General features: G+C 35.8%; 1 protein-coding gene across 1 annotated transcript in view; it reads right to left on the reverse strand.

Moving 5' to 3' along the window:
* The window catches only part of ENTREP2 (endosomal transmembrane epsin interactor 2), an 87,468-nt gene that overhangs the window by 57,126 nt on the left and 16,755 nt on the right, over positions 1–13,587 (reverse strand). The window contains exon 2 of the mRNA XM_082488536.1: positions 4,961–5,071. Within this exon, the coding sequence (XP_082344662.1) occupies positions 4,961–5,059 (99 nt within the window). The 5' untranslated portion in view covers positions 5,060–5,071. The remainder of the gene's footprint in view (positions 1–4,960; positions 5,072–13,587) is intronic.

Genomic DNA, 13,587 nt, shown 5'->3' on the forward strand with positions numbered 1-13,587 from the left:
CTATGACAAAAATGGTGTTTCTCATACACACATTAATGAACAGCTTGAGTGTGTAACTGCTCTGTACACATCCTACTCTCACAGGCTTAAAACAGTATCTTGAGGTTTTGGCTGCAGGATCTACAGCTAATCATGGGGAAAAAAAAAAAAAACAATTAAATTTTCATAACAAGCCATTAAAGCTACTGGCATTTTTTTTTTTTTTTTTGTTCCTCAGTGTTGCATGTTGCTAAGCTGCAGGATAAGGAGCAAAAACACTAAATTGACAAATTACACATTCAAAATGCTAACATATGGTGAGCACATTTTACATATTCACACAAATATATATAATGGAATCTACAATAAATCCCCAGTGTTTAAAGGAAAATAAGACCCTCATCTCACTCTTTTTCTTCAAACAGCTACTCTACATATGAAATGCTTCTGAATTTAAACTCCACAACATAGTAAATACTGTTATCACTTTTAAAGCATGAATAAGTTTGCCAGAAATACTACAAGTAAAAAAGAGTTTACTTTCAATTTGACTTTTGACCTGTACTGTGTTTGGAAATTTACTAGTACATTTTTGACTGGTACAGTTACATTGGATGTTAACTACATCTCAAACTGCATGTCTACAAAAGCTGCACTTTGAGTTCTAGAGCTGCATCACTGTAAAGTAAATTTGTATCCTGCAAGGCAATCAAAGGATTTAGAGCTCTCTGATAACGCACACCCGGTCACACAGTGCAGGACCGCACAGATCTACAACTGAAATGAGCCATCTAAGGAATTACCATGAAATATAAGCTTAGAACAAGCTGTTAAGAAACTGGTAGTTCTCCTTTTTGAGTGAAAACCAGTCATCAAATAATTGAGTATGTTCAACATAACACACTACCAAATTCTGAGTCAAATAAAGCAGTACTGTTGACTACAGTGCATCTCTCCCAGTGGGTGGTCTACAAGAACAGAACTCTAGAACTCCATACCTGTAAGCACTTCAACGTGGCAACACAATGTACTCGCGTGCAAGTCCCTGACTTTGAGTAAGGAAACTCTAAAAAGCAAGGTCTGGGCAGAAGAAATTATTTTTTTAAACAGTTATGATACAATGAACAGTCACAGTGAAATTAAACTGCCCTCATCTAGTACAACACACTGTGGCAAAGCTACTTAGTATTTCATCACGCTCTGAAAATTGAAACTAGCAGTCTGAGCATTTCTTTTATCTTCTTTTGCCAGCTCAGCATTTCACTAGTTGAGAAGAAAATTTGCACATTCCATCTGCATCAGGAATGAAAAGCTGGGGGAAGTACAAATGAAACTTAACTGTTGCCTTTTAATTGACTAGCCAAGTACACTGGCTTTGGAAAAAATGCAAAGCACTATTTGCAAGATTCTTGCTTAAGCGACAAACTTCCATTAACCTGGAGAAACGAGCAAAGGTTTCCTTTGAATTCTGCCGCAAGAGAACAGATGGAGAAAGCACCTCCCACAAGGTCCCACATGGCCACCCACCAGACCTCTTACTCCCAAAACGCTAACCCAAGGACAAAACCTGCTTCTACCTGCAAACCCTCTGCCTGCCTGCTGAAAGCACTCCTTTGATACCATGCCCTTCCCTTGCTGGGGATTAGAACAAGACTAGAGAAGGCGAGATAAAGGAGGGAAGAAGAGGGGCAAATATACAGGTGAAGAACCCAAGGCTGCTTTAAAGTTCAGATCAAATGTGGTCCCATGAAAATCACCAAATCTAGGATATTCTGAAACAACATTAAATTTCCAAGTGGAAAACACCCCAAACAACTGAAACACAATTTTTTCAAATAGCTGGAGAAGGAAGAAAAAAAAAAGAAAAAATCCAAACCAAATTTATTCCTTGTAATTTTCATCAATAATCAGAGAATTCAACTGCACGGCTCAGTCACTGCTGCTTACTTCTGCAGCAGTAGTTTTCCTATTAGAGGTGGTGATTCTGCCAAAACTAAAGAGAAGACGTGGTTCACAACCATAAAAGAGGTCACTGAAGAAAACATTTAAAAGACTAAAAAGATCTTCTGTTTACTTAAGTCTTTTTCTTGGTAGTGAACATCTAAGCACTGGCTGGAGCCAATGCTTTCTTGGTCTGTGAATGTGCTAATCAAGCAGAACTTTGCTTATTTCAACTTTCCGTCCCTGCAATGCCACTTTGTTGATTCTCATTAACTTGATTTTCTTCCTTTTGTCCTACACCTCTAATATAGCTTGTATTAGGAGAAATTAAAATGCTCCTTTCTTTAGTCTGAGTCCTTCTGCTTGGTGCAAAGGCCTATGAGGAATCCTAACACAGATACATTATCACAATACATCCTAAAACAGAGATCACGTACGCCTAGGTGGTATTATTAAACGATAAATCCTGTCAGCACGTTTAAAAGGCTCCAACAAGCACATACAGGATCACAGTTATCAGCAGTCTGAGTAAGCAACCGAATTGGAGGCGTAGGGATTTTTCAGTGGGCTTTGCTGAGTAGCTCTGTTCGGTCACGGCTGCCTCAAAGGATCTAGAAAAGCAGACATACACACGCAGCAAAACCCATGAATGCACTAAGCCACGACAGCATCAATGGCACTGTTCTTGCTAAGTGCATGCCTCTCCATCTGGGACAGGATTTGCTGTTTAAATTCTGTTCCCACAGCTTACTGGACATCTGTCAAAACTCTGTCAGCAATGACACTGGTTACTACTGAGTGAGAGGCAAAAGACAGCACACACAAGTACAAATGGCTCCCCTCAGACAAATATACATACACACCCTTTTTTTTCATTTATTACCATAGTGAATTAAATGTCAAATCAGTAACTAGTTAAGAACATGCCGGTTCTGAAATAATTTATGTATCAAACAGTACAGAAATTGTAGGTGATTTTGCCAACAAATCAAACCAATGACCTGTTTAGCAAGGAAGAGGTAAATTCATGTTTCCAAAATTCCAACTTTCCTTCCTTTTTTTTCTTTAGGGCTTTGATACCATCCTACCTGAGAGATGTGGCTAGATGGCAGTGCTTGAGAATATGGAACACGAAGTATAACCAGCAGACCAACAGAGCATGACATCTGGACACAAGCCTAAGATATTCGTTACAATGATGCCCCAGGTCAAAACACCGTGTTTGAAAATTATAGCAGATAGGTCACATACTATAGTTATATAGCTGCATTATCTAGTTAGGAAAGCATTCATATTGAGAGACAATTTATTCTTTCTTCCATGCAGATACAAAGCCATTTTTGTAAGTCTTCATGGGAAGTTCTGATATACATGCAGTCCTTTAAAGTAACTTCTAAATAGTCCTAATATCAAAGCAAGGATCTTAAAACAAATTGGTAAGACTCACTTCAAAGATCTTCCACAAAAAATACCTATGATATTTCTTTTTTTCATGAAAAAAAAAAAAAACAACAACCAAACCCCACAATGAAAAACCTATTTTCCCATACAACTCCAAAGTACAGCATGCATCTTGTAACAGCTCCAGGATCCACCAGTTGATTTTTCCAACTCTGCAGCACGACCCCAACTCCCCATCAAAATAAGAGCCAGGAACTTTATCAAGAGTTTCCCAGACCAAATATTTGATAGGTAACACCCTGCCTTCCTCTCTTCAGGTCACTGTGGTTTGCCACCGAGATGGCAAACACTGTAGAAAGCTGAGCAGAATACCCAGCTGATGGAGCTGCAGCTGCACCCCTCCCAAATGGGATGGGTGACAGGAAAACAGAACGCAGGCTTCAAGCTGACCAAACAAGGTGAAGGCATCTGACAGGTCACACCCAAATGGTTTCCTGTTCTGTACTTTTCACGTGCCTTTCAAAAGATTCGCCAAAACATTTTATATTATTTTAACTTAGTTTTATTAAATATATCATATGGAAATGGAAGCCTGAAGGGTTTTAAGGGACAAAATCCCTAGAACAAAGGAGGAAAACAATGGCTGGATAGAAGAGGTGCACAAGCATTTTGTGGAGTCATCTGTTCGCATTAGAGAGGAAAATGCCTTTTCTCTTTATCATTCAAATCAATGCCTTGGAGCGCGTATGTGCACATATTCCTACTACTTAATAAATCCTATGATTCATAAATTCATACAGTTTAAACAGTTTGATTGGTCTACCGACAGCCAAATTATATTAAAAAGAGCACTGATGCACATCCATAAACATTCTCCAGCCCATTTGTCAATCTTACAGTTTAATGTCACTTGTTTCCTGAATTAGGGGTGTGTGTGTCTGTGTTCATTGTTTTATTCTTTATTTTAAATTAGAGATTTCAGACATGAGTTTAGTTCTGTAGACATCTTCTTAAGTTTAAGCCAGAAAATATGTTAGAGTTCAATGTATATGTACTTTTTTCCTGAGATAAAAACACAAAGAATTTAGGTATACTGTACCTTTTAATACTTTGGAGCATGCCACATCATGACAATTTTTATTATTCCGTATATTGTGTATTTTATTTAACATCAGTAACATATATTTGCTTTGGAAATTTAAAAAAAAGAACTAATTTAGGTTGGCAAATAAAATATTACCATACACATACCAAATCAGTACATCTGTGAAACACACTAGCTGTATAAGGAACAATTGGATGAAATCCTGATACCGCTGACATCAAATGGTAATCACTGCATTGCTTTGATGTGGCCTGTGTTCCACCATTTCTGTTTAACTGTCATTTGCACCATGACACCAAGAAGCAAATCTTTCTAATATTACAACTTACTTTTTGGGGTGACAAAGCACTGTAAACTCACTAGCACTTTAACTCTCAAACTTTTCCCAACATGATTTTTCATGTTGGAAGGCCTAAAGATGGCTCTACTAAATACATACTGTTTTGAAAATTAAAGGAATATTTGTATAAAACCCAAACAAATGAAAAATAAAATCCATTGCCCTTTATAAAAGACTTGTTTTTCATTACTCACCAACTGACATCCTTCCAGGGACTTTACCAGCTGAGCGTTCTGACAAGAGAGAATGGAACCAGCCAAGTTCAGCATTACGCACACTGCAGACAGCAGCATGAAAAAGGTTATCTGGAAAAAAACCCAAACAGCTTATTATTATTCACTGCAAGAGGCAAACAAAAAAAAAAATCATTTAGATGTTCAAGAACTTCCAGCCTGCCATACAATTACATAGACGGTAACATTTTATACATTTAAAAAGAGAAAGTAGAGTATTCTTTAATTTGACAACATCCTCAGTCTCTCACTATAAGAGAAAGCTAAATCAAAACTAGACTTGACTATCACCTATTTTCCTCCAGCCATTTCAAAATCATCCGTTTATCTTCCACTTTCATCACACACTCTTAGTAGTCTTAAAATAATTTAAATCCCTTTTGATGAGGATATGGTATCTTAAAGAGGTAAAGTATTTGTGAATATCGTGTATCAAGAGCTTGTACAAGTTAGGGGAAAAAAAGGTGAATAAAATTCTGGATACATATAACTACTTGGCTTTTAAACAACAATTACAATTTAAGCAGCATCCTCCATATCAACTACCCATTGCGTTAAGTACTTCTTTCGTGTCTTTTCAAAATATGTCAAAACAATCATTAACTTGATTGCATCAGTTTAACTATCATTTTATTGCTTTAAACGTAAAAAACCTGGCCCAGTGTGGGCAGACAGAAATCTGAAAGTGTAGGGAAACAGAAAGGCACAAGCAGTAAGAGGCCAAGAATAACCACATGCTCAATATGTGGCCACCTTAAATATTCAGTGTTCACGTTGCCACGTGACACATACTCCCATTGAGTTATGTGAAATTAGTAAGAAACTGTTGCGTATTTTTTCCATATGTATGCCCATAGTTTACAATCTTTCCGGTTACTGTTCTCACAAGATGTTATCTTCCATCAATACATATGCTACAAATATTTTTGGCAACCTTAAAACCAAAATGGTTGGATCTTTTTTAATGTTTTTCAAATGAAAAACAAGAATTTGAACAGTTTCCCTTTTCACTAACCTAAGCCTTTCTTGACAGACAAATTCCCAATTGATACATCTTAAGGTTAAATTATATCTCCATTGCATATTTTGAAAGAAAACAAGATTTCAACTGTTTTTTTACACTCCTATATTGTGTGGAGGCATAAAAACATCAATTACTGCATTAACAGGCATAAAAAAAATACGTTTAGCGTGCTTAATGTTTTCATCACAAATCAGTCTTTTCTAATGTTGGCACAAGTACAGCAGTACAGATAAACCTATCTGCAACCCTTTGAAGGAGTGGTCATTGTGGATCATGATGGAGAGCCAACACTGCACTATGAAACACTGTAGATGAAGTTAGATGTACATCATTCGTGAAATTAAGTATGCCTAATTTCCACATTAAAAGTTTCCTCAGGAAGTGAGTTCCTGAATGTTTACCCTGAGAGCTCGGTGTGACGTGCTTGCAGGAGCAGTATGAAACTATCAGGAGAGAGTGTAAGATGCAGTTAACCCAATGACCAAGGGCAAGTCTCAGACGCTGAAGGGCTATGACATCTTAATGCTGCTTTAAAACTACAGTATTGTTCTTTACCTTTCTAGCTACGAAATACAAATAATAAAATATTCCTAGAATTCAGGAAGACGCATTAATACCATGAAGCTCCAAAAGCTTTAGAGCCACCAAGAATTAGTACATAAACAAAAAGCAAAGCCAATTGATTTATTACGACATGGAGTTAGCAGAATTAATTGAAGAAGTCAAAGCTGATATTTTATACAAAGCACTGAATAGAAGGAACGCTAATAGGACTTCCTAATTAAATGTTACCATAGTCCTAAACTAATTCTACAAAACTAATTAGCTCTGCTTTGAGGCAATAATTTAAAATGATATAACAACTCACAATTTGAGATGTCATCTCGCACCTGGAATAATAAACAAGCTTAATTCTCTTCATGACCTTAGTCTGCTGCTTTAATTTGGTTTTTTTTTTTTCCAATGATTTTGAGGTTCAGGTTGCCGGAAATACGTTCTCGTGGCCTTCTCGTAAGTTTGGTCTTTAAGAATAAAACTATTTTAAGATTAAGCCTTCACAGCAGCTCTCCACCAAAAGGAGAAAAAAAATTCCAATGCAAAGGGAGGCTGAGGCCAGAGCCTAATAGAATATTTTTGCTGTGCTGCTGAAAGACAGGGATGAAGGACACTTGATCATAGGAATACATTGCAACAGCAAGCAACCTTACCAGTTGCTATTTAATCATCATTGTTTCTTTGTAAATGTCTCAACTTCTATAATCATATGATTACGTGAATCTCTCAGATTTCAGCTGAAAACAAAACACTTTCTAGGCTGCTCTATCATCACATAAAAAAGTTAAAAAGCCTGATGCAAGACTACAAATTTCAAAACCAACCCCCTCCACCCAATTTATTAAAAGAAACCTCGTAAATTTTAAGTCTATGTCATGGAATTTCAACAGCGGAGTTTAATACAGCTTGAAATTCCTACCACAGCATCAAAACCAGTTGTAGTGGAAAAGATAAGGAATAATCTTATCTTTCCTTTTATTCTGCCTACTCATGAATCAAAGCCTCAATTAAAGTTTAGGGCCCGGGTCACACTAACAAAGCCTCCAGGTTCTGTCAGACTCCTTCCCAGTTGTAGTTTCTGGCTTTATGTAGTTACGAATTTACCCGTACAGCTGGACTATCAGTAAAATGGGAACGTGGACACAAAACTTTTTTGCAGAGTGGTTTGAAATTTATTGATGAAAAATCCTCTTCAGAAGGATATGTGTTATTTTCACCATTTGTATTTTGGAAACAGTCTAGATTCGTGCTATTGTTTTCTTACTAAACTTTTGCAGAGTTCCCATTTTCCTTATCAGTCAAAGAAAAATATTGTATACATCAGATTGAATAGTTAATTTATAAGTAGACCGATTAATGAAGGATTATTTGTGATTTTGTCTTCAGCAAAACTATGTTGTCGCTTTGTTTCAACAGTGCGCTGGGAAACTCACCATGATTTTGTTCAGAGTCTTAGGACTATACCTAGACATTCGATGTAGGCATCTTTCCCTGCTGTGCTGCAAGAGTTATACTTCCCAAAACTTTGGAGAAGAGTCAAAAATAAATTTACAATTCAAACAATTTCTCAACTGATTTCTCTTTATTCCTTCAGAAAGCTGGCAGAATGCAGCAATGTAAAAAATGCTGCACTGGTCCCCTGCTACGGCAGAAGATCTGAAGAACCCCGCCAGGAACCAGGGAAGGGCAGAGCCACACGAGGCTCCCCTCTGCACTCCCCGGCAGGCAAGAAGAATCTGGCTTTCATTTGCGTGACTGAAATTTGCAAATAGAATAACATTAGCTTAAAGCAGAAAGGATGCTCAGAGCAGCAGTACTGAACATCAGCCTTCAAAAGCATAAGAATCAACTCTAAGATTCTTGTTTTTTTTTTTTTTCTAGATATGAATTTTAGTAGTAAGATTTTTTAGTAAAATGATACAGTTCAAAACAAAAATAAGAGTGCCAAATATGTTTCTTTACCTCCTTCTACTGAGTGAAGAAAGAAGTGTTTAGGGTACAAAACACAGAAAATTATCAACCATAATGCAGCTTATACTGGTGGAGAATTGCAAAATTAGAATTTTCATATTGATATAAAACTGAAATGGAATAATATGCTTTCAATGACTAGCCAGATTGCCAGCCACCAATATTTACGAAGCTTATCTTTCTACTAAGTAACACAAATGCACTGGCTTATTTCATTCCTTCAGCTGCAACAATAAAGAAAACAGAAGAGAAATGCCAGATCGCACACAGTCCTGCTGTTCGCTCTGCCCACAACACATTCATACTTAACCCAACTGCTTAATCTCCTCCCCTTTTGTCTTAACTTGTAAGCATAAAAAGGAACATAAAGCATTAAGATGAATACAGTGAAAGAAAAAGGATTATAATAATTCTACTCATGTTTCTTTGAATAATATATCTATATACATATTCCACATATTTATGCTTTTATGCATATTTTTCTAAAGTATTGCAAATGCTTTGTTGAGATTCCACTGTGTTTTGCTCACAGTCAAAATTAAGATTTACTATCTAGATAAAGATTCACGCCTGAGGGAGGTACACTGCCTTTTGAGAAAAAGAAATTAAGCACATTGAGTTATTTCATACAGGGGTCACACCTCTAGAGACTTCTTTGCTAGGTCAATTATCTATACAGGTCTTCATCCGACCGATCAGATCACTGAACAAGGCATAAATAAAAGAAAAGATATGCAGGATCTCGGAAGACTTTTATGTTCTTCAGTAGAATGAACATTTCATTAATTCAAAGCTGAATTACTTTTGAAACAAAGAACAGGGGAAACTGCCTTTCAGTCATTTCTGTGTCCTTAGAAAAAGAATCATACATCGGGTACTCAGGATAACCTCTGCTTCCAAATTACTTGCAATGAATGACACCAAGAAAGAGCACCCACCATGCACGAATCTACAAACGAAAATACTATGTTCTGGGATTCTAAGAAGGAGGCAGATAGCAGCCTCTGGCCCAATGCTATCAGTTCAACAGTAATGAACATGTGCACTCCTCTGTAAATTCTCTTTTGACATGACCTCTCCGGCAAACAACCAGGAAAAGGTTAAATTATCATGAATACTCTGGCAAGCCTTGATTATTTCTGCAATATCAACCTGAGGCAATATATTTTGCAAAATACTAAGGGATACTGCAGGATAGGCATTAGCCAAAGAAAGCAAACTGCAATTTGGCAAGGAATTCACACACGTAAATATTCCAGAAATTGGTTTTAATTGACTGAAAACTGTTTTAAGTATAAATATTCAGAGTATATAAAAATGAGTTGGTGTGCCAACATGCACGCTTAAGAAACCACACCATACAAATCTGCACAGAATTAAAAATCAATTCTCACCGTGTCCTTACAAGGGTTGTCCTGTTAGAAGGGATCTTCCATATTGAAAGAAAAAAATAAGTTACTCAAGCCTAACCCTAATGTTACCTTTCCACTATAAAGGAAGTTAACTGTAGTCCTATCTTTAGTAAGATTTGTAAACATGCCTCCAAAAATAGAGTCCCATGGAAATCATTAAGACTAAGGAGGCCTGGATATACTGAAAATGTTTGAAAATACAGTGCTTTTATCAGTTATTTTTCCTACTCTGATCATTGTTATTCCTTTTTCATGTTTCTAACACGATGCTATTTTTGATAGCTGATTAAAAAAATATTTGAAGTGTAATTTGGAAAACATATTCACTGGACTATACTAAAAATGAGGAAAGAACGCTTTCTAGTCATGTCACAGCAGAATCTTCTGCAACGTTCCCAACCTACAAAAATGGTAAGAATTACCATTTTTTAGTCCAAGAATTGTTTTTGTCATAACACGAGAGGTGAAGGATAGTGAACCTTTTCAAAACACGTCTTCTTGCACTGTGGATACAGACACAATTGCAGCTCTCAGATGTCCCTGTCTCCTATGAAAAATGTGAGATTCTTTATTGTTTCTCATAATCTAACATTTTTGTTGTAAGAAAGTTTCTACACAAGTAGTGATACTGTACAAAACCATGGATGATTACACATCAACACAGTTTGGCATTTTATTGTGTTCAAAAAATAGCTCATTTTTAAGGCAATTTTTAAGAATAGCAGACAGTATGGTGATAGCAATCTGAGAATTAGCACCTTTTAGAAAGTTATTAGTATTCTCAGTGACACTATTTGTGAATGTTTTGTCCTGCACATTTCTTAAATGCAGATACAACCATACACCTGCCTTCAGAATGTCCTAAAGTAGATCATCTTAATTTTATGGATGCTACCAACAAAATCAAAGGTATTTACAGAACCTGATATATTCTCTCCCTCCATTCTTTTTCATAATTTTCATTTTTGTCTCTTAATATTGCTTTTTTCTCCACAAAGACCATTTTTCTGTTACAAAGGCCCTTAAAGTGTTTGAAGAAAAAGTTTCAAGGATGAATAACCCGTTCCAGAATGAGGCATCTTCCCAGGAGTAGTTTGCACTTTCACTTTGAACTGAATGTCAAAATACGACACAACCTCACATCAAACACAACTGTGTGAGAGCTGATTCACTGAAAAGTTTAGCCATAAGCAATTATATGAAATATGTAGCATCCCTACATGTTCCGTGCCTGATACCAAGGGGGTGCACATACCTTTATGCCTGCTATATAGAAGAAAATAGGCAAACGTGTAAAGCAAAATAACTACTGCATAGGAATAAATCAGGAGCACATTAAAAAGGAAGAGCATGCATCAAATATGGTTTGAAGAATGACTTGCTACTACAAGGAGGAAGAAATCTTTATATGCAAAGTAATTAAATTTCTCCAAAAGTGATGTAAATATTGTATCAGATGAAACCATATTTGTAAAAGCAAGCTTTTATTTCATTCCTCACGCTTGCATTTTGGAAATATATACAAACCAGGATTTTCTTTTCATTGCTGGCATCTCAGCACTACTTCCCCTCATGGTTTTCAGTGGTTTGATAGTCAAGACACTTAACACTTAGAAAATGTTACCTTCTGTGCTGGTGAAACATATTACTCAACATTATTGCATAGTGTACTTTGAGAAAAATAAGGAATTGACACATTCAGCTTGCTTCTGCAAACCTGCCAATCCTCTGTGCTTGTAATACTGCACCTGTGTGTTTTTTCCCTGTTAATTCCAGTCCTGTAGTTCTCTGGAAGGTCATAAAGTCATCCTTGAAGGAACTTTTTTTTTTTTTACATTATTGAAATGTTTTGTAGAAAGCAAGTTTTTTCAGACACTGTAGTTTTGACATTAGATGCTACAGACTTTTTCCAACCACATTAAATATGTACGCGTATATTTAATGTGGTTTTAAATATATACATTTTAATACACGCATTTATGGTTTGTGAAGCAGCAAGAATAGCCAGAAGCAAATGTGCTTGTCTCTAAACTACTGGATAAGTAGATTGAAAACTTGCAGCATGGTATTTTACTCACAAAGCTTTGGCTTATGTTGTCTACATATAATAACATTTATTATCATTTATTCTACAGAATTTATAGTTTCCCTGACAGAGATGCAGAAGGACACAACCAGAAGCAAAACTGGAAATTTATGAGCACCAAGCACTATGAAGCAGTGAGATCAGCAACTGTGTCAGTACTAAATTAATGCAAGATTATCTGGGGTACAGACATAAGCTACCTCTTGGATCAGCCAGATGCTGAATTTAATATGAAGATTTCCGACTCTTCTGTGAAGTCAGCTTCTCCACCATCAACACATGTGCATTCTCTTTCACCGCAATGCAGACAAGCAGCTCATCTCATTTCACCAGGGGAAAAAATAACATTTTTATGGCTAATAGTGCACTCATGGGAAACTTGTGTAACTAGCCAAAGCACTGTACATTCATACCTTACCTTATTTCAGACTAACATTTCCTTCTTGCCTATTTCCCTAAATAATCACTCCCCAAATAATAAGAATGATGAAGGTCTGTTATACTGAGTAACAGATACTAGTCTGTATACATACTCTCTGTATACATACTCTCTTCCAGAAACTCAAAAGTTTATCAACATATAACCCTAAGAATACAGGATTACTTTGCATTAAATCAAGTAGTAGTAATTATATTTTGCTGTTGTTATTATTGCAATATTTTAAATTATTACTATTACCGCTTTTATCTTAATGATCTAATTGATATTTTTATATTTCGATATAGCTGATCCAATTTTTTCTGTATTCTCAAATCATTCGTCCAGGAAAAGAGAGTTCAGAATAAATACACTAAAATTTTGCCTGCTTCTATAATCAGAAAGCTAAGATGTAAGAAAAAAAAAAATCTCTTAAATCACAGAATCCATAGACTAAATAACCTTATGGGCAGCATCTCTTACTTCAGGTTAAAGATTTTAATGCTTTTATGTTAAGAACCACAAATTACATTCTGTTTCATCCTAAAATATATAAAACTCATTCAATCCCAGTGATTATTAAATTAAATTACATTTCCTCTAGCTAAAATTTATTTTAACTAGGTCTAATGAGGCTATTTAACTTTTTAAGAGAAAACTGAAACCTTGGCATAAATATTAAAACACATGCAACTCTTTAATTTCAAAGCTAAATATTTCAGATTAAAACTTCTAAAATTAAGCTTGGTGTATGTGATTTTATTCACCATGTTACAGTTAACTTGCTTTTATTCAAATAGATCTTGTAATTTAATTAATTATTAGTTGCTTGGCTGCATCTTCATTTCTGTATTTCATTATAAAAAATTTCTGTAGAAAAACCTAACTAGAATTTCAAAAACTATGCTATTTGAGTTTATAATTAATGATACTGGTGGTTTTAATTTACAAGAAAAAATGATGCCGCTCTCCTAACTCTATCTATTGTTAGAGTACCAATCAGCTTCGACCTGAGAGTCAGCAAGTCGTATCTTCAAAATAATTATCTGAAAGCTGATGACAAGAGCATAGTGCACCACAGAAAGAGGCACTATGTGTTTCCAGTGGCATCTGCATCACAAA

The sequence above is a fragment of the Vanellus vanellus genome (assembly GCF_965231255.1).
Source record: "Vanellus vanellus genome assembly, chromosome: 11".
NCBI lineage: Eukaryota > Metazoa > Chordata > Aves > Charadriiformes > Charadriidae > Vanellus > Vanellus vanellus.